The sequence below is a fragment of the Centrocercus urophasianus genome, unplaced genomic scaffold, assembly GCF_019232065.1.
Source record: "Centrocercus urophasianus isolate 14NV4802_14NV808 unplaced genomic scaffold, USGS_Curo_1.0 seq_9, whole genome shotgun sequence".
NCBI lineage: Eukaryota > Metazoa > Chordata > Aves > Galliformes > Phasianidae > Centrocercus > Centrocercus urophasianus.
In genome coordinates this window covers 40,053,465-40,074,012 of record NW_024885532.1, presented here as the reverse complement: position 1 = coordinate 40,074,012, position 20,548 = coordinate 40,053,465, and the positions used below count along the sequence as shown (strand labels likewise).

The following is a 20,548-nucleotide window of genomic DNA, read 5'->3' as shown; positions in this document are numbered from 1 at the left end:
GCCAAAGGTTACATTCATCTTCAGAAAGACCATCTTCCTGAGTTCAGACTCTTGTCCCAAACAAAGCTAAAGAACAAGGATGTAGCTGCAAAATCTGTTGTAGCATTTGGATGTGAGTGAAAACAACTCCATTATACTTAGTGAATGGGAAGAAGAGACTTCTGACATAAAACACGACTCAGCCCAAACAGTTCCAGCTTGGCAAAGCTGTATTTAAGCACAAGGGTGGCAGAGCATCACTTGCATCTCTCTACTGCTTGTCCACTCATCACTGCTCATCAGCTCTGATCAAGACTAAACCTGCAATTCCTCTCACAGCAGAAGCTCCCTCAGATGGAGCTCTGGACCTTCAGCAAGTCCAGAGGACAAAGGGTCATAGAATCATTAATGATGGAAAAGACCTTTAAGATCATCTAGTCCAACTGCCAACCCTTCCCCACCATGCCCACTGACACGTCCCCCTGTCCCTGCCAAACACCAGACTTAGTGATACCCAAAGCTTTATTTATCTGAATCTGCTGCCACAGGATGTGAAGGGTGGCTGAAGGGCTCTGCACACTGGGGACCTTTTGTCGCGAGCACTAATGGAGTGAATGGGAAAAATTTCTTCTCAGAAAGTGTGGTGAGGCACTGGCACAGGCTGCCCAGGGAGGTGGGGATTTACTGCCCCTGGAGGAGCTCAAGAAACATGGAGACGTGGCACTGAGGGATGTGGTGTGTGGCCACAGTGGGATGGGCTGGTGGTTGGACATGGTGATCTTAGAGGTCTTTTCCAACATTAAGGATTCTATGATGAAGAATGGCAACAGCCCCTGAAGCACTTGGGTGTGAAAAACCCACACAAGACTTAAAATGATTTCAGAGTAAGTTTATTAGAGGACACTGGGGAACAGTATTTTTTCTCTCTCCTTTTTTTTTTCTTTCCACTTTTAGTCATTAATAACAAAGCTTTTTCTCACTTCTCTGCTGGCCATCACAAGCTGAACTTGGAACAGGCACTGCCATGTGACATCAAGGGCTAATTGCTGCAGCACAGGAAAAGTGACTGTTTCCCTGTTTTCCTTCACAGAAAAGTGACTGTGCAATACAAGGCAACTTTTTTTGAATGCTCTTTTGTTTGCCTTGTTCAGATTCTAATGTTTTTTTTGCTAAGAACATTAAGTTCCGCAATCTACACCAGAGAGCTGCAGTCATATCAATTTCTTAACGGCTGTCCATGAAAGACACATCTCACCATTCTTTAAATGCACTAAAATTGCTCATTCAAGAGGATATCTTGCAAAAATCTTCCTCTTTTGTTGCTTGCTATCACAGATATCATTACAGAAGTTTATTTATGAACTGGTTACAGTGAGCTCAGTTGGGATCATCACTGGGAACATCTTAGCTGGGATGAAATATCCCACGTGTCTGATCTGAGAAATTCCCAGGTGCTTTACAGGGGAAGAGAGCAACACTAATAAGGTAAGAAGTCACACTGTAGGATTCTTCAGTCACCACCTGGTAACAGCATAGAGATGCTCTGAACAAAAGCACCTCATCCAGGCTGGATGGGGCTCTGAGCACCAGATGAAGCTGTAGGTGTTTCTCCTCACTGCAGAGGAGTTGAACTCAATGGCCTTTCAAGGTTCCTTCCAACACAAACCATTCTATGATTCTCTGATTAATAGGTCCCAATCCCAACTCAAATTAACCATCAGTGCTCCAATCATGGACAATACGTTTAAAGTTCTCAGGCTTTAGTTCTCTATTTGAATTAAAGCTTTATGAATATTCATGCCTGTTTCACGAAGGTACAGTTCTGTGTGATTTAGCGCTGGCAACTGACGCAGAGCTAACAGGTTGTTGTTTGCCAATCTATTTACACAAATAGCCATCACATTTTCTTCAACCCTACCTTAGGAAGAGTGCTTGTGATGTAAAAGACAGCTCTAATTTCCAATGGCTGTTTATAATCCCTCCACCTCTCTGAAGATATTTTCACAAATGGGAGAAAAAAATTCAAACCAGCAACCTCTGTCTCTGTATATCTACTTGTCTGTGTGCTGCTACTGAGAGACTAAAAGGATGGAGGCTTAACATCAGGCTGCTGCTTGAGTGTTTAAATGCCAGCAAAACACAAAAATGGACCCAGCGGTACAGACTCGGTCATGCAAATAATAGAGACACATGCAGAGAATCCCTCCTGCCAGCAGACCCAAAGTCAGCTTGACCAAGACAGAAAGCAAGCTCATTCCTGGCAAGGCTTTGCTTTCTTCCCTTTGGAGTCTCCAAGCCGTTAACATCAGTTTCACACTACCAGCTGTGGAGCTGGGCTTTTCAGTACAACCACAGGAGTTGGCACAGTCTCTGCTTAGGCCAGGGTTCCACATCCTCCCACTTGCCTAGATCCAGTCAAACCTATGTGTGGTCTGTATCCATCTCCCAGGGCCACCATTTAGCTCACAGCTACCATGGGCTCAACTGCAGAGATGTCCATCTTTCCTAAGTGGCTGATGGAGGCTGAGGCAGGGACATGAGAGACCTGCAGCCTCTTGAAGAGGCTGTTTTCAGGCCACGCCACTCGGTAGGAAGGGACCGTGGAGGGAAGCCTCTGTTCTGCAAGGCTCGGAGGTTTTCTGCAGATGTTGAGCAAAGCCTTCAGTTCTGCCCGGAAGCTGTCATTGAGCCAGCAGTAGATGAAGGGGTTGTAGCAGGTGCTGCTCATTGCAAGCCAGTGAAAGGCGAAGTAAAGGGCATTGTTGGAGCGGATGGTTTGGCTGGAGAGCAGGACGACGTAGCAATTTAAGGGAAACCAGCAGATGGCAAAGAGGATGACAACGAGCATCAACATCTTTATAGTCTTCTTATTTTTTTTGCGAAGGGCGAAGTACTGCTCGGTGGTGACATCCCCAATGACATTGCGCAGCCAGAGCTTCTTGGCCACTGTCGTGTAGGCAGCGGAGATGATCAGCAGGGGCAGGACGTAGAGCAAAACAAAGGTCGTTAAGTCGAGGTACTTCCAGAAGAGGTCAGCTGGCTCGGGGAAATCTGGGATGCACAGGCACCGAGTGACTTCCTCACTGCAAAGGGAGAAATAGCCAGAACCACAGAACAGTTTGGGTTGGAAGGGACCTCAAAGCCCACCCAAATGCCAACGTATAGAAATAGAACGACTGGGACAGTTCCTGAACTTCGTGTTCTAATTTGTATGATTAGGGTGATAGAATAAATATTAAAAAAATAAAATAAAATAGAAGTGGATGTCAGCCATCACAAATGGAAATTGATGTAAATTACAAACTAGCCCCCTTTCTGGGTAACCTCAATGTGAGTTCAGGGCTTTCAATAGAAAATTCCAATGCGTAGCCATTGGAAACTTGGCCTCCGGTGAGACTAGAGGAAAATACACCAACATAGGAAAATCATCCTTACCTGTATTCAAAAGTAAAGAGTTTTTGGTAGATAGCATGTGGGAGGGAAAAACAAGCTGCCATGACCCAAATTACAGAGACGTAGATAATGCCTTTTGCCATAGGTAAGCGAGGTTTCAGAGGGTGCATTATGACCTGTTCAAAACAAACTAACATTCAGGCTCGTGTCATTTCAGGAAATAATTGTATCAATTTTTTGCAGGCTTCCATTCTTATATCTATTACTAGGCACGGACATTCAGCATGCAAACCGTGCTGCCTCCTCTCAGCTCTCACTGCCTACAAGTTGCACATGAATATCTGAAATAATCCAGGAGTAAGGTAAGGCAGACCCCAGTCCGACCCTTGAACATTGTTATTTTAGTCTGAGTGACAAAAACAGGGCATCAATGGCATCAGTGGGCCTTACACACCTATTCATTCCCAGATTCTGTTTGCTTAAAAGCAAATTAAGGATGGAGGCATAGTTTGCCTCAGTGACCAGAGGTCCATGGGGCTGTGAAGTAGCCAGAGCTCCTCGGAATATTTCTGATAATGGGAACAGCTAGATGTTAGCAAGTGAAAAATATCACCACCAGCAGCCTGCTTTGTGTGTGTTTGGGGTGAATCCAACCTGGTAACACGTGACTGCTCCCAGACCTGATTCCTCTAGCAGAAGCAGCAGCAGCTCTGCCCTGCTCATGACAAACACCAACCCTCTGCATCTCATGTGGAGTGAAATGTCCCAGGGCTGCCTGACACCAAGCAGGACATCCCCACACCCACAGCACTGGGGCCAAAGAAGCCTCCCACAGGGGACAGCTGCCTGTGTGAATTCCTATCAGACCTTATGTCTTCATCTTGGCCTGAGTGCGACTGGATGACCATCTGCAGAGTTCCTGTCCCCAGCTGGGAGTGCACACGTCCCACCTCACTGCAGGTGTGGAGCTGTTCTCATCTAACAGCAAAGAGCTGCTCCACCACACTATCAGCCCTTCATGCATCTTACATTAATCTGAGAGCTGAGAGGGGAAGGACATGGGATCACACTCTCTCATTTTAATCACACCCTTCCAAGCTTTCCTGCTCTCTGCTCCAGCGAGTTCTCACCTGGTGCCTGTCCACGGCAATGGCTGTGAGGGTCAGAGCAGAAACGTGGAGCGAGCAGTACTGCGCGAACCTACTGACATGGCACATCCCCTTCCCAAATATCCACGTGCTGTTCACAAAACGAGCCTGGAATCAGAATGACATTAGCACTTGTGCCTGGACCCACATGCTTATTAAACGAGCAACCTCCCGTGGGGAACCTGCCTTAGCAGGGGGATGCACCAGATGAGCTCCAGAGGTCCCTTCTAACACCTATGATTCCACCTCTGGCACAAAACTACTACTGCTGTGTAAAAATGCCTTAAAATTGCAGTTTCTTTCTGCCTTGAATCGTTGCCAGGCTGCTGAGGCTACTAAAACTACTTCAGTGTCTTTATGGCACATTCCCTGCGTCCCAGCAGGTCACCCCAATGCACCGAGCTGCAGCCACAGCCCCCCCAGCAAGAAAGGCCTCTGCCCCCATCTTACCAGTGTAAAAGGCGTGTTGAGAAGCGTGATCATGATGTCAGCCACGGCCAGGTTGACGATGAACAGACTGGTGGCGGAACGCAGGCGTTTGCTCTTGATGATGACGTGGCAGACCAGGACGTTGCCGAAGAGGGAGAAGATGATGATGATGGAATACGCCGCGATGAGCAGAGCTTTGGCCGCCACATGCTGCGAGTCTGCTCCGTGCCGGCTCCTGCCCACAAAGCTCTGCCAGTCGGCCAGCGTGTCGTTATCCCATGGAAAGAACCCCAAGATGTTTGGGATTTCCAACATCTCCTCAAGACTTCTGTTGAGGGGGAACTTTCCTGAGGTCGGGAAGGTGTTCACGAAGTAGGGGAGGGAGAGCCAAACGAAACAGGAGAACATCTCTGGCAGGCTGCTGCGTGCTTCCCCAGGGGAAATAACTCAGGGCAGTGCTGTGGCCGGGCAGCAGTGGCTCTACAGGGGCACACGCTGCTGCCAGTGATGCACTGGCATAGCCAGGAGAGTGGGGCTCCTCTCTCTCCCGCTCAGCTCCTCATCACTTTTCTCCTCCAGAGGAGCTCTGTGTCTTCGCACAAGCTCCCAGCCAGCATTCCTGCCCATTGGGCTGCATAGCATTATTTCTGCTCTGACGTGCTGCAGTTCTGCACAATTACACTCCCCTCAGGCGTCACTCCAAGACAATCACAGCTGCACTCTGTACAGCAGGCAAAATCTGTCTCTTTGTTTCTCAGCATCCTTCCTCAAGAGCAGCATGCTCATTCTGATTTGGTACTGCTTATGCACCAACAATGTGTACAGGGGCTGTGCTGTCTTCCAGGCCACATTTCAAAAAGAAGTTCAGCTTTACCAGATCAACAGGAGAGTTCCAGCCTATTTCACATCACTACAAACTGGCATGGAACAGGGGCACAGCACAGAAAGTCACGCACACACATACTGGTGAAAATACATGCATGCACAAGGTGTCACCCCATGAGTGTAAGCTGTGGTTTAAGGGTTAGGAGATTACCAACCTACCAGCCCCCACATGCCCCTCCCCTGACACAGCTCTGTGCAGCTGCCATGAGGCCTCACACACTGTGCTCTCCACCAGAAATACCCACCTGGCAGCAGATATTTTCTCAGAGATGATTCATTTCAGTAATCCGCAATTTTGCCAAACCATTACAAGCTGATAGCATTCTGTAATGCTTTCCTTTCTCAGCCACGAGAGAGATTAGAGATATACGGCAGCACTCCTCCAGCAGGCTGACATCCACTGTCATTACTAATGAACTCTCTACCACGACCTCAGGACCTCGCCTACTTTGTCTAACTTCACAGGAAGAACTGGCTTTCAATGCCAAGGGATGCATTTAGATTTAAAAAATACCTTAATCATAGAATCACAGCATGACCTGGGTTAAAAAGGACCACAGTGATCTAATTTTAACTCCCCTGCTATGTGCAGGATCACCAACCACCAGACCAGGCTGCCCAGAGCCACATCCAGCCTGGCCTTGAATGCCTCCAGGCATGGGGCATCCACAGCCTCCTTGGGCAGCCTGTTCCAGTGTGTCACCACCCTCTGTGTGAAAAACTTCCTCCTAATATCTAACCTAAACCTCCCCTGTCTCAGTTTAAAACCATTCCCCCTTGTCATATTGCCCTTAACCCCTCCACAAGTTGCACATTTTCCTGTACCTCTTCCTGATGTGGCAACCAACCTGCTCTCTCTCTTTCTGAAAAGACAGGATCCCAGTAGGATGTGATATTTCCCCTTCAAACATTCAGCAGAGTTGAAAGTTTTTATGTGATCCCTGTGAAAAGAATATACATAAGTTCAATAGTGATAGAGTACAGTTTGGTATCTGCTTCAGCTGACTTCATGGTGTGCCAACATCTGCATCCATCATCCAGTGTCTGCAAAAGGAGAGAGCTACACAGAAATATCGGGTATCTGTGACCCGAGGCATCTTGTAAAATAAAAAAAGTATTTAAAAAACACCTGAAACAAAGATACGTGGCGCTCAGGCAATTTATATCACCACAAATGTCTGCTCAATAGCTCTTTCACCTGAAGTTACAATTTAGGAAAAGAGGAGCAGTGAAAACAGGCCATAAAACAAAACAAGAATCAAAACAACCTACCCAGGCACTCTACAAAATGGGATTTGGAAACATTCAACTAAAGGAGTAATTAAACAAAACCAGAGCTCTACAAACAAAAGCACTGCAGAGGTGCACACCCCCACCATATCCATGGAAACAACTTCTCATCCAGTGCAGGTCTGCCAACATCTGAGCCTTCTTTGGGCAGCTGCACTGCAAGTTGCACGAGGGAGAAGTGACCTTTCAGAAACTATCCAGGGGAACTCCCTGAGAATTGACACTGACTCTGAGTGTCTTATCCTTTATCCTTGTGGAAATGAAAAAATAAAAGCACACTGATGATAAGAAAGATCCTTCAGTGTTAAAAAAAATACCTGTGTCCAACAGGTTGCATCTTTTGCTTCCAGAATGAAAGATGCTGTTTTCATCTTCTAAAAGACAATTTGGGAATGGCTGCAGTTTAACATGACAAAAAAAATCTTTGAATCTTGACAGCTGACTCCATCAGCCACCTGGATGAAGGAACAGAGGCCACCCTCATTAAGTCTGCTGATGATACAAAGCTGGGAGTGGCTGACACACCAGAAGGCTGTGATGCCATTCTGCAACACCTGGACAGACTGAAGAGTTGGGCAGGGAGGAACCTGATGAGATTTAACGAGAGTAAGCGTAGAGTTTTGCACATGGGGGGAATAACTGCATGCACCAGTAGAGGTTAGGGGCTGACCTGCTGGAGAGGAGCTCTGCAGGACCCGGGGGACCTGCTGAACACAGGTTGGCCATGAGCCAGCAGGGTGCCCTGGTGGCCAAGAAGGCCAATGGGATCCCGCAGTGCATTCAAAAGAGCTCAGCCAGCAGGTTGAGGGAGGTGATCTTCCCCCTCTACTCTGTGCTGGTGAGGTCACACCTGGAGTGGTGTCCAGTTCTGGGCCCTCTGGTTCAAAGAAGACAAGGATCCCCTGAAGGAGCCCAGCAGAGGGCCACAAAGACGACAAAGGGCCTGGAGCATCTCCTGCATGAGGAAAGGCTGAGTAACTTGGGTCTCTTCAGCCTGGGCAAAAGACAACTGAGAAGAGGTCTGAGAAATGTTTATTTCAAGGGAGGTAGGCAAACGGCCGAGGCCAGGCTCATAAAGAGGTAAAAGTATTCTAAAAAACTCAATGCCTCCCACTCAAAGAAGTTCATACAATTGACATTCAGAATTTGTTAAACAGAAATGCTTTATTTAAAAAAAAAAAAAAAAAACAAAAAATATGTAAACCTTCATCCTGGAGGGCATTTACAACAGCTTTTTATTTGCATAGGTAACATTATGATAGCTGTGACAGCTCTTTATGAAAATAAAGACACACCAAATTATCTCCTGATGTCTCAAGCAATAGCACTTCTCTGCGAATTGCTCCTGAGCGTTACGTTAGAAATTTGACAGACCTGATCGTTTCTATGAAGTCCTCAGGAAGCTCAAGGGTCATTTAGGTCTGCTCTACAGCACACGTGCACACGAAGTAACAGGCATGTTTAGTGAGAGCCAGAACACCATAAAGGCCCAATCCCTCCGACAGAGGACACAAATGCACAAGCATGGCTTCCATCACTCATTTGGTGTTTCTCAGACACGTTGGGGTGTAAGCTGGTGATCACTTCCAGCTTTTCCCTCAGCTAATTCTAAAGGCTGCCGCTGTGGAACACCACCTTCTGCAGAGTGGGGCACAGAGGAGGAGAAGGGGAAGGAGAGATGGGTCTTGGATCCCTCAACAGGAGTGCTTCTCCCACTGTGAATCAAGCACCATATTTTAAAAACCTCATATGAAGAAATCTTTTGAAAAATGGCGATGACATTTTAGGAAGAGCATGGCAGTAGACACCTGGAAAACTGTTAGCTAAGGAAATGGTAAGAGGCAATGGCATGCTTGTTACAAGCTCATTGCTGTACTCTTCAGTCAGCATTCCTCATGAAGCTGTAAGGTTCTAGCTCTTAAATCCTACTAACAAGGTAGTTACTTTCCAAGGTACTTTCCAGCTTTATTACTGAAATCAGCATTTTTTGATTAAATTATTACTCTTACAGAGTTTTCAACTGTAACTGTAGAAAACTGAAAACAAATGTCTTGCTGCCCAAGTATGCACTCGTATCTACATGCACCATTTGTAAAACCCAGTAATACTAAATTTGGTGCCACTGAAAACATTTCATAGAAGTGAAGGCTGCAGGCAAACTACCACATACAGAGAAACGTCATGCAGAGTATGCCTTGCAAACTGCTTTCCATTTACTCCACAGTCTCTTCTGTGTAGCGAGGCAGAGCTCATTTCTTTCTTCGTGATGCTGCAGTGTTTTTGAACGGGTCATCCTGCAATACGTAAACAGATGTGCATTATTAGAGCTAACACACATTCTGAGTCATAAAAGGTAAAGTCACCTTTAGATTAAAATAGACAGGTCACTCAGTTCTGTGCTTTCTGACAAGCCTGTTTTTATTGCTTTTGATTGCAAGGATATTACCGATTGATTTAAATTTAAAAGTTCAAGTCACAAATATGCAGAGTCGGTGTGATCACAACAGCAACCTGGATTTTGGGGTGAGCTAGGAAAAGGTTATGATCCTGAGCAGCACAAACCTCAGTGAAATTAGAGCCATTTCCATATCACACACTGTATTTCACTGAGGTTTCCATGTATCAGAACTACTATTTCTGCATGTTGGAACAAACACGTAGTGCTGCACTTCAAGTACAAGAAGAGATGGTAGAAAGAAGGGGTAAGAATTGAGCATCTTCTCTTTCTCTGAAGTGGTCAACATTTGATATCATTAAGGTTGTGCTGCTGGTTATGTGCCAGCCTGCTATTATTCTATAACAACACACTGTACAGTGTGTGTTCAGTGCAAAATCACATATAAAACAATTAATTCCCAGGAAATCTAACTTACTCAATGTATTCCAGGAGCAATGATTAACTGATTAAGAACTTGAGATATTTCTCTTTCTAGCCTTATTTTTTTGTCTATGTATATATACTAAAGCTGGTTATAATAATCTAGTCATGCTAGTAAAAATAATTTGATTTTACTCAGAAATGCTTTATTTAAATAACTTCAAAACCAATAATCTATAGAAATTCACATAAACAGACAACAAAGGTTTACCATACCTCATCTGACTCAAAATCAACTCCTCTGGATGTTTGGCTTTGTGAACCTCTTTTACCAAAAAAAGGCATAGCTGAGAATCTTAAAAAGAAAATAAAAAAGGTACCAGCATGTCATCAGATGGCAGACATTTCAGAAAGTTTCCCTTCATCCATCAATTACCATTATTAGTTTAACAACAACAAATAATAACAATGAGCAAAACGGTTCAAAGTCTCAAAGTAACAGATTCTGAAAGTCTGACCTAGCTTATAGCTTATGCCAGTCAGTACTCCAACTTATTTTCATTGAAGATCACCCACATTAATGGGCAAAAAATACAGATGAGTTCTGTAAGCTGCAGTATGAAATTTGAGACAGGCTGTTCTTTCAGGCAGTGGATCAGTTCCCCAGGCTCTGCCAAAAACCAGTCAGAAATGAGGCAGCCACTGTAGCACCCACCAAATAAACATACTGACCTTTGGTTTGTTTTGGAGGAAAGACTAATATGAGACTCTTCTAGATCCAATTCATCATCTATAATATCCTGAAAGATAGACACCAGGCTTTTTCACAGAACTTATTTTTAGAGAAATAGAATACATAACACTGCTGTATTATTGCACAGTAACTTTCCTGAATTCATTTCAAGTATATAGCTACTGATTTACAGAGCACATATGAGAAGGCTCTAGAGGAAAACTGTTACTATGTGTGCAGTTCTTGCACAAGACCTTGCAGAAACCCAAAAAACACTCATGTATTTACTGTTAGTATCTCAGACTATGGTCACAAGTAACACATGGTCTTTGTGTTGCACATACAGACCCCATACCAAAAAGAAGCCTACAAATCAGCACGTGGAACCTTCCTGTTGGAAGTCATAGCTTGGGAACACCTGCTGGTTGAGGTCAATGTTATGACTGTGTGTTTGTTTCTCAAAGCAGATGGCAGCAAAAGGCAGCAGCTATGCAACTTCACTACTTTTCAGATGCTTCTTACCTCAGAGAAAAACTTAGATGCACTCTGGGAAGTCTCTGGTTTCAAAGACCTAAAGGCTGGGAAAGAAATAAATGCAGTATTTTTAAGTGCTCACACAGTAAAATGCAGTAAGTATTCTCTTCCTTTCAGGAACCCTGCTTAGCATCAGTTTCCTGTGCAATAAAAAATCCTCTGTAAAGAAAGCAAGTCAACCTCAAACTAAGAGAAGCAAAGGTCCCAGGCAGACAACAGCAGAAGCTAAGCTTTGCTGACATCTGACAACCCGCATCAGGAGGAGCTTCCCAGTCTGGATGAAAAAACATCAGCAGCTTTAGTTAAGAGGCAGAGAAAAGCATTACCACAACTGACACTCCTGTATGTCACATCCACATGCACCTGACCTGTCAGTTTTGTGGTTTTGTTCCCCAGTTTTTTAAGTGGCTCAGGCAAATCAAAGGGCTGGACATCCCTAGCAGACATGAACACATTTTCTGAAGTTGATTTCTCTGCATTGTTTTTGGTCATTTGCTGAGTCTATGATTAATTTAAATAAAACTTGAGCCATCTTTGGGTATTTTGGAGGGGATTTAAGTAAAAATTCTTGAGCAGTATTTTCTCTTTAGTATTGAGATCATCTACATCACTTCCTCAGAGCCTGCCCTCTGTACCAGGGAAGGGCTGCTCTCCTGCATGCAGCTTACAGTGCAGATGAATTCCTCTTCTCTGCTACAAACCAATGTTCCTTAAATTTGCAAAAAAATAAGACAAGATGGCTTCTTAAAGCTTACTAAACCTGTAAGCATCATCAAGTTTAAGAATTTTAACCAGTTCCTGCATATTCTGTATAGAAAAGTTGCTGCTAAGACATATTCCTTCTATTCATACTCCTTAAAGAACTGCATACAGCTTACAGTGAACTGTTACCTGTGCCCAGTTCCAGCCTAATCAAAGAATAGCCCATATTGGAAGGGACCCACAAGGATCATCAAGTCCTATTCCAGTGTTCCCAGCACATCTCATTTTATCCCCACTGACAGCAGATATAATTACTTTTTTCCTTCTTTCATCACTGTTACTTATCCTGCTTCATTAGAACCAAAATCATCTCTCCCAGCTGAACCTGACTAATAGCAATGAAGGCAATTAAGATGCATCCAGTAAGTAAATTTCCTACAACAGGAGAGCATATCAGAGTGATGGACAGAACATAGGCTTACCATCCATGATAGACAAATTCTTGTCAGGCACAGACTTGTATGTTCTGCTGCTAGTAGATGACCCTTGGCTAGTGTTTCCTATAGGAAAAATAAACAACACCCAAGTCTGTTCGGTGTCATTTTTAATTTCTAAAGGTTTTATTTTTTTTCCTGCATGACATTTTCTATAATTTTTCTCAACAATGAAAGGCAAGTCACATAAAAACCTAATTACTCTTTACTCCCTTCCTTTCTTCCTTGACACAAAGCCCCCTTACAAACAGATGAACTACTTTGGGTCAAGTGCTTACAGCTCCACAGACAGAGTCTCAGCACACGTCATGTCACTGCTCTGACTGAATCACAACATTTTATCACACGCTCAAAACTGACTTCAGGCACTAACCAGCCCAATCCTAGGATGACTGTCCTTCTTTCAACTCATCCTGCTCTTAGATCTCTCACTTAAGACCTCTGGGCATATTACTGACAACTCAAAGGAGTACAGCATTGCAGGTCCCCATCTTGTATTTATTTTTATTTTTTTTTTACAGCCCCCCATAATGCAAGGTCTGCGTGATCACACAAAGCTAAGGAGCAATTTAAGACAATCTGTACATTCTGTCTATACTATTAAATGCATAGCACTGCATTACCATTAGCAATAAAGATATATCCATGCAATTCATAGGAACAGACCTTCCTAATTTGCCTCCATAGCTGGGAAGAACGGTAACTTCCTTTCAAACGCACCATGAAAAAGTCTCAACTTAAGTCACAGAAGACACAGCTGTGTATTACAGTACCTAAATCATTTCAGTATTTTATTTTCTCTCTGGGTGCTTTTCAGCTAGAAGCTTCCACTTGATGGAAGCATTTGAAGAGAGAATCCTTTCAAAGAAAAATGTCAGTGAAGAATTTGAGTGTATTACTTACCTCTTCCCCTTCGAGATGACCCTCTTGCTGTTGAATTTTGCCCTCTTGCACCTCTTGCCCTTCCTCTACCCCTTCCTCGGCTCAGTGTTGTGGGAATGTCATCATCTGAATCACCAGAGGCTTTCATCCCTGTATCCATAAGTTCTTCATCACTGGAAGCTGAGTCAAGAACCACATCCTTGGACCTGTGAGCTCTAGCCCTCGTCATTGCCTGTAATGGAATAATAAGTGCCAGAGGAAAAAGAATCTTAAATTATGAAATGCACGCCTGTTGAATCCTTGTTGTGACAAACAACTGAGCCTTAAAAGATCCAAATCCTTAGCCTTATGAAAGGCAAGGATATCTGTCAAAAAGCTGAGTATTTATTTTATTTCATTTGGATGACCAGCTCCACAGCTGACAGCTGCACAATGTGGTTGTTCACCTAACTCTGCTGTGAGCAATAAATCAACCTATGTCAGCCACATACGCCTGCTCAGGTGAAGAATTCTCTGAGCTCCACTGACATTATCTTCACTGACATCAGTGACAACTTGTTAAAGTGAAAATACAACAGATTAGAAGTGAATCTTCTTCTAGCTGTTCTTTTCCTCAAAATTTCATACCAGTCCCACACCGCTTATAGAAACAAACCAGTAGTGGTTGGGAATTCTCTATGGAAAGTTATAACATCTAGACACAAATCTGCAGGAGATCTAGGACCTGGCTTGCTGATAAGGTCAACAGTACCAAAACATTTACCAGTAGCAGCAATTTCTTTAAGTATCAATACAGCCCATTCACATCTCCACTGGTGATGGGATCACCAACAGCTGAAGCTGACAGAGCTCTGAAGGCCACCTGCCTGGTTCAAAGCAAGGGCAACTGAACATTCAGGTTCACAAACTTCTAGAAGAGCAGATCTCAAAGGCTGAACTGAGCAGCATCTTAGGCACATATTGCACAAAGGATGATTACAAGACTTGTTAATCTTCTCACAGTAGACAGGCACTTTTGGCAGGGATGATGCTGAGTTATTTATACAGTGACTTCACTCATACGCAAAATTCCATCCTTGAATCTAAGTCCAAAACTCTGAGCAGTTACCTCTCGAACTTCCTCATCCTCTTCTTCAGTGTTTTCTCTTCTACTCTCTCTAAATTTTCGCACCTGAATGAATAACAACAGTAATAAAAAAAAAAAAACAGTTTCCTTCAGAATAATAACTTGTACAGTATTGGAAACATAGTAAGAAAGAAGTCTTTATCTCTGAACTGAAGTCTAGCTCACACAAGAGAAGAGCAAGAAAGTAAAAATAGCTTAAAGTTTTGTTTAGAGACTTCTTATACTAACCACAGTCTGTGTGATGCTACAAATTAAGCATCTCACACCCCATTGGCAGCTCTCCTGTAACTGCACATGATGAAATGCAGGGCCAGTGATGAAATGCAGGAGATACGTTCAAGAGAAGCAAAATAAGTAAATAGTCAATAAGTGACAATGAAACAGGAATGAACGGAGAAGGCGAGGTAAAGGGTGAAGCAGAAAGACAGGAGACCAGGATTATTGAGAAGAGAGAAGCTGCAGTACACACATAACACAAACATCTTCAGCACAAACTTATGAACTCTCTATCTGAAACCCAATCCCCATATTAATTACAGAAAAGGACTAGAGACAAGTGTTGCAAGTGCAGCACATAGGCAAAGTTATGTAACCAGCTCTGAGCACCAACTTTTTTACTGTCTCCACCTCTTCTAAAGATTTGACCATGACAGACCATTACCTCCTCATCTATTTTCACTTCCTCCGCATCAATGTGACGCTCCTTAAGAAATCTTTGTGTTTTCTCTAGCTGAAACTTCACCAGCTCCTCTATGGCATCTTTTTCTTCTTTGTCCACAAACTCCTGCACTGCTTCTCCCATTCCTCTTTCAGTTAGGAGTGAAAGTTGTACTTTCTTTAAAATAAGGGGAAAACAGTTTCAAAGAAAATGAGTGATATTCCTGCTATCCCACTAAACATTATGCTTGGTTTCAAAGGAAGTAACACTGAAGTAGCACTGAAGATTTCAATCAGAAAAAAAACAGAGCAACAAGCAAGCATCATTCCTCCAATAGGCACAACTCAGCTGCTATTAGCACGTTATGCCTCACCTAATGTAGCATTTTCCATATTCTATTTCATAAGTAGTAAGGAAATTGCAATGCTGCTCATATCTAAAAAGACTTGTCTCAAACATATTACTGAGGGAGATGGTAAGCTGTATTTTTTCCCAGTCAACCTCCCATTTTAAAATTGACAAAGATCTACTTGTGGAGACATAAAAAGTAATTAGAAACAGGCACTGAATTATTACAGATGCTAAGCTAATTAGTTTTATTGTAAAACATTACTATTCAAAAACTGACAGTGACAGAGCTGAGTAAATTATTCTGAAGCATTAAGAGCTATTAAGCAGAAATCTACTCTTGAAATGCAATCCTGTAAATACCAATATTTGGTCATCAAGTGAGATGCTATTCATCAAAATATTCTACAATGAGATATTACCACCAGCACTAATTAGTAGAAATAGCAGAAGCTACTGGTGGTGTTCTACTGCCATTCTCTTCTTCATCTTCTTTACCCCAACAGAGTAAGAAAAGATGCTCTGAGAAAGAAACCCCTACATGAGAAGTGTTCAAACAGCAGTTTTTTCTGACTGTAAACTAAAGCACAGATAATTTCTTAATAAAAAGCATTATATATACCCCTTCTTAATAACCCTTGATCCTTCCACTTGTCCTTTAGGAATTGTACTGAGAGTTACACCAGAGCAAAAAACCTTCCCTGAAATAATGCTTAACTGGGGAATCAATTTTTATCAATTAAGTTAAAAAAAAGCTTCTATAAATCATGTTCTGAAATAGCTTCTAGATTCAGCATTTGGGTGGCTGACTCACTGGTCACTGTATTTCACTCCTAAGACTTTGCAGCCCCATAGCTGGGGAAAGGCAGTAGATAAGGTTTAATGAAAGGGTGACACAAAAGCAAACTGCCAGGTGCTTTCTTTGTCCTCTCTGCTCCTGTTTGAACATGTGGAACTGCACTAAGTCTGAGGATACCAAACCCACTGCAGTGTAACAAATGATTCCAACTCAGTAGGTACTTGTAACTGGTACAGCCTCGCCACCTCCCCATAATAAATTAAGGTAGCTTCTGAGGTCCTGCTTCCTCAGGCTTTCCTTCTGTAGCAACAGAATGCAACATTAGCACAGGGCAGATGCTACAAGTTCACATAAAGAGCTACTGTGATTTATCAAAACCGTGTGTGTTTGTACACCCTATGTACAACAATTGCTTACCTAAGGCATATACAGTTATATAGGAAATAAAGGAACTTCTTGGTGGCTGTCAGTCTTCTCAGCATATACTGCATCCATAAGTAAAGTAATATGTGTAACAAAAGAAAAAATATATACACAAATTCATAAAAGGTACAAAGATACCTTCTCTGCTGTCTGAAAATACTGCTTTACGAGGTCTTCCACTCTCAGTGTCACCCCCTCAGAAGCTGGTCTGCTAAACAGCTTTCCAAAGTTAAGATCATTGTCTAAAGCAGAAAAGCATAGTGACACCATAACCAACAACTCATGCAGGAACAGGCAGATTTTAATTATCCTAATTATAGTAAGTAAAGAGGAAAAAATACATAATATAGGTCTCTTAGGAATCATGGTCCCTTTTATGTGTAAAGGTTTATTCAAGCTGTACACTACTGGATGCAAACACAGTAAATATAACAGATGAAATTATCTATACAAGACAACCACATTCCTCATGGATACAAAAGATACTCCTAACTACTGAACTTCTGGAATTAGGAACAGAACACCACATCCTGAAGGCTATCATAATATGCTTGGTTGACTGTGAGTAAAAGAAAAACACACAGCACAGTGAGGCTGCCCTGCACTCCAAGGAAGCAAGGCAGGAACAACAGAAGAATGACAGTGATGATCACCTGAGGCTATCGCACACCACACCATGAAATATGAAATGACTGCAGACGGGTCCAGTGGGAAGTGTCCCTGCCTACAGCAGGGGGATGGGAATCAGATGATCTTAAAGATCCTGTCCAACCCAAAGCATTCTATGATTCTAATGACTATTTCTAGACGTTTGCCACAGCCAAGCATAAAACGCTGCTGGGTTGGCCTTGTTAGATAAGCAGCTACAACCAGAGAAACAAAGAATAACAACTTCTGAACTATTAAAAAGTGTGACCATCATCCCGTACTGAGCCATAGTGTTACGTACACATGCAGAGGAAATTCTGCCTGCTTCATCAGCCGCCTAACTTACAGCAGAAGGTAGCAAAGATCCATGGCATTCTTCTTATATTTCCTTCCTCAAGTTCAGATTAAAAAGGAAAATTAAAATGCATTGATAAAATGCAGCGAGGGAGCTGTTTTACATTCTGAAAATGTTAATGGGATTGTTTAATGAGCAAATCAAAAACAGAACCAAACCAAACAAGGGCAACACTGCATAATTTAAAAAACCAAAACCACTTCCCTAGAAGTTGTTTTTATTCATGAACCACCATGCTTCAATCTTTATAAAACTGACAATGGAAAGAATAACTGTCTCTGGAATTGGAGTATTCAGAATGCACTAACTTGTAACATTAACAGTTCTTTAGATTAGCACAGTATGTTCTCGTACAAGCTGTACCTTCATTAGTGCCTATTACAAACCCAGTATTAGGGCAATATCTATTAACCATTTGTTACAAATTCCAGGCACAGTGAGAAGTGCTACAATAACAGCTGTTATTTGTTTTGCCACAAAATGCTTGAAGGGAAACACCCGTGGAACAGGCTGAGAAGGCAGAAGCCCCTCATACACCTTTTTTCCTACAGAGAGCCCAAAAGCCAACCATCCCCTTCTCAGAAGTTCCAGCAGGAAGGCATTTAATGCTTTTTCCTCATGATTATGACTCAGTCTGATATGGGGCTATAGGTAGCACTGCAGGCAACTCAGTGAGATTTGAGGTAAAAGGGAATTATTTACCAACAACTACCTGACAGACACTGCATTCAATATCAGAATTTTTAGACAAACTTGGGAATCTAGTAGAAATTCTTCTGCAGTAAGATTATATACATCATTATTATCCCTGTAACTTTGGTAGACACCAAAGTTTAGCAAAGGCTGAGTAACAAGACAAAGGAAGAAAAAATGAAAGCTAAGGAGAGCCTTCCTTTCCAATTACCATTTTTCTCTTTTTGTTCACGATGTCTGAAAAAATGTATGATGTCCTTTGGGTTGGCCACCCTATCCATGTACTTCTGGCTGAAACGATGGATGATGAATGGCTCAAAGCCACCCGTGTAATCAACCTAAGTGAGGACAGAAAAAAATAAAACATGAAACAAGCAGGAAAAGTGAAGTCATACAAACCAGGACAAGCTTGTTATGTTACCTTTCAAAGCAAAAAAAAAAAAAAAAGTGAAGTGAAAAATAAGCCAATCTACAATTAATGCTTCACCATACTATGCAGAATAGCCAATACAAGCACAGATTCGCAGCATGCTCCATTTGCAAGGGTTAAGGAAAGTTTCCATGTATGAGGTTATGCAGGATGATAATATGACTTCAAAAAAATCCTCTGTAAATGGTCACTTTCCATCTCCTCATTCAGACCAGCAAAGAAGGACATTGATGAACAATCTTATTCTGCATCACACAACATTATTTTTACCAGAGGTGAAAAGAATCAGAGCACGAAAGCAGATTGTTCTGCCTGCACACAGCAAGAATTTGCATGTATTTTTACAACAAGCACTGTTTTTCCTTTGCAACTTTTCACAGTGACTTTCCAAAAGCAAACTAATCCAAATTGAACAGCTTACTCGTAATCTAATGAGAGGCTTCTCTGGCTGGCGTGGATTTCCAAGGCGTTCTCTTTCTGCATTATCCAGCATCATTTCAACCTATGGAGCAGAAACAGGAATTCAATTCCACTTTACTCTCTTACAGATACCTGAAACCTTCAAATGTAACTTGCCTATCTCCAATACAGCTGAGCTACATCTGCTCGTGATCATTTCCAGGGAAAAGAATCACAATTGTAGGGGCTGGAAGGGACCTCTAGAGACCAAGTCCAACTCTGCAAAGCAGGCCCCAAAGCACACCCCACATGTTAGTGATCAGTACATCTTTGCTTCTTACCAGTGAGATAACAGTAACTATTGTGTTTGTCACAGGCTGTGGACTGATAATTGAGATCCCATTGTTTCTATATGCAGCAGGCTGCAAGTTAGGCATCCAGTTGGGTCTTGAATATCTCCAGAGAAGCAGAATCCACAACCTCCCTGGGCAGCCTGTGCCAGCGCTCCATCACCCTCACCATGAATAAGTTCCTTTGCATGTTGGTGCTGAATTCCTATGCTCCAGTTTTTGGCCATTTCCCCTTGTCCTGTCCCTACAGACCTCTGAAAAGAGGCCATCCATGTCTCTTTGACTCCCACACTAAAGATACTCAGATCCCCTGAGTCTTTTTTTCTCAAGGCTGAACAGACCCAAGTCGCTCAGCCTTTCCTCACACTCCAGGCCCTTTATCATCTTCATGGCCCTCCACTGGACTCTATCCAGGAGATCCCTGCCTGTTTTGTACTAAGGAGCCTGGAACTAGATACAGTACTCCAGGTAAAAAACAGGAAGAATCTACTAAGGCCCTAAGAACCAAGAGCAAGCAGTAAACCTGCCTCAGCTACTTGGATCATTTCACACTGTACAGCTCAGCTCTTGGGGTTTAGCTCCGTGTATTTATGCTGCTTCCAAAGTATACATCCATACAACGACCCATCCCCAGGTGGGAATTTTTGCAGAAAGACAGATGGACATCTGTGAAGCAGTTACAGCCTGCTTTAATAGGTAACCCTTGTTTAGAATCCAAAGCTGCAGTGAATGTCATAGGATTAGCCCTCAGTTGAAACACTACTTGTCAGTTTCAAATAATAGGGGACAAGAAATAGGATTCCTTATCTTCCACTCTTAAAACTTGTCACAGACCACATTCCCCACCCATACGCTGATTTCAGAACACCACTAGCATTAGAAGTTACCTTTTCCATGCAGAATGCTTGTATTGCCTGAGTTACTTTAGGATTGTCAGGATTAAACAGTTCTGGGTGATCAGCCAGGACAACATCTTCCATATAGAAAGTTCGTACTGTCTCTAAAGCAATCCTCTGCATTTTCATTTTTTTT

At 42.8% G+C, this 20,548-nt stretch overlaps 2 protein-coding genes across 2 annotated transcripts in view; both read right to left on the bottom strand.

Annotated features, from left to right (window-relative positions):
* Nucleotides 1–910: 910 nt before the first annotated feature.
* Nucleotides 911–9,374, bottom strand: GPR83 (G protein-coupled receptor 83). The gene is made up of 6 exons (XM_042838958.1): nt 9,295–9,374; nt 6,683–6,775; nt 4,971–5,866; nt 4,503–4,628; nt 3,415–3,548; nt 911–3,062 (listed from the first exon to the last, which is right to left on the bottom strand). Exons 3-6 carry the CDS (start codon nt 5,355–5,357, stop codon nt 2,438–2,440), a joined length of 1,272 nt encoding a protein of 423 aa, XP_042694892.1. The 5' UTR covers nt 5,358–5,866; nt 6,683–6,775; nt 9,295–9,374; the 3' UTR covers nt 911–2,437.
* Nucleotides 8,292–20,548, bottom strand: part of MRE11 (MRE11 homolog, double strand break repair nuclease) — an 18,948-nt gene continuing 6,691 nt past the window's right edge. Inside the window, exons 8-19 of the mRNA XM_042838960.1 lie at nt 20,404–20,548; nt 19,189–19,269; nt 18,549–18,675; nt 16,780–16,883; nt 15,075–15,248; nt 14,396–14,458; nt 13,309–13,519; nt 12,394–12,471; nt 11,198–11,253; nt 10,675–10,742; nt 10,219–10,297; nt 8,292–9,418 (exon numbers count right to left, since the gene is read on the bottom strand). The exon at nt 20,404–20,548 is cut by the window's right edge and continues 11 nt beyond it. Of these exons, the coding sequence (XP_042694894.1) occupies nt 9,374–9,418; nt 10,219–10,297; nt 10,675–10,742; nt 11,198–11,253; nt 12,394–12,471; nt 13,309–13,519; nt 14,396–14,458; nt 15,075–15,248; nt 16,780–16,883; nt 18,549–18,675; nt 19,189–19,269; nt 20,404–20,548 (1,231 nt within the window). The 3' untranslated portion in view covers nt 8,292–9,373. The remainder of the gene's footprint in view (nt 9,419–10,218; nt 10,298–10,674; nt 10,743–11,197; nt 11,254–12,393; nt 12,472–13,308; nt 13,520–14,395; nt 14,459–15,074; nt 15,249–16,779; nt 16,884–18,548; nt 18,676–19,188; nt 19,270–20,403) is intronic.

Bases quoted from the DNA above. Each gene is read 5' to 3' on its own strand.
- GPR83 (XM_042838958.1), bottom strand. From the start codon at position 5,357: ATGTTCTCCTGTTTCGTTTGGCTCTCCCTCCCCTACTTCGTGAACACC. The intron at 3,549-4,502 runs GTGAGAACTCGC...TGTTTTGAACAG, and splicing joins TTGCCGTGGACAGGCACCAG to GTCATAATGCACCCTCTGAA. The intron at 3,063-3,414 runs GTAAGGATGATT...CTCCCTTTGCAG, and splicing joins CTCTTTACTTTTGAATACAG to TGAGGAAGTCACTCGGTGCC.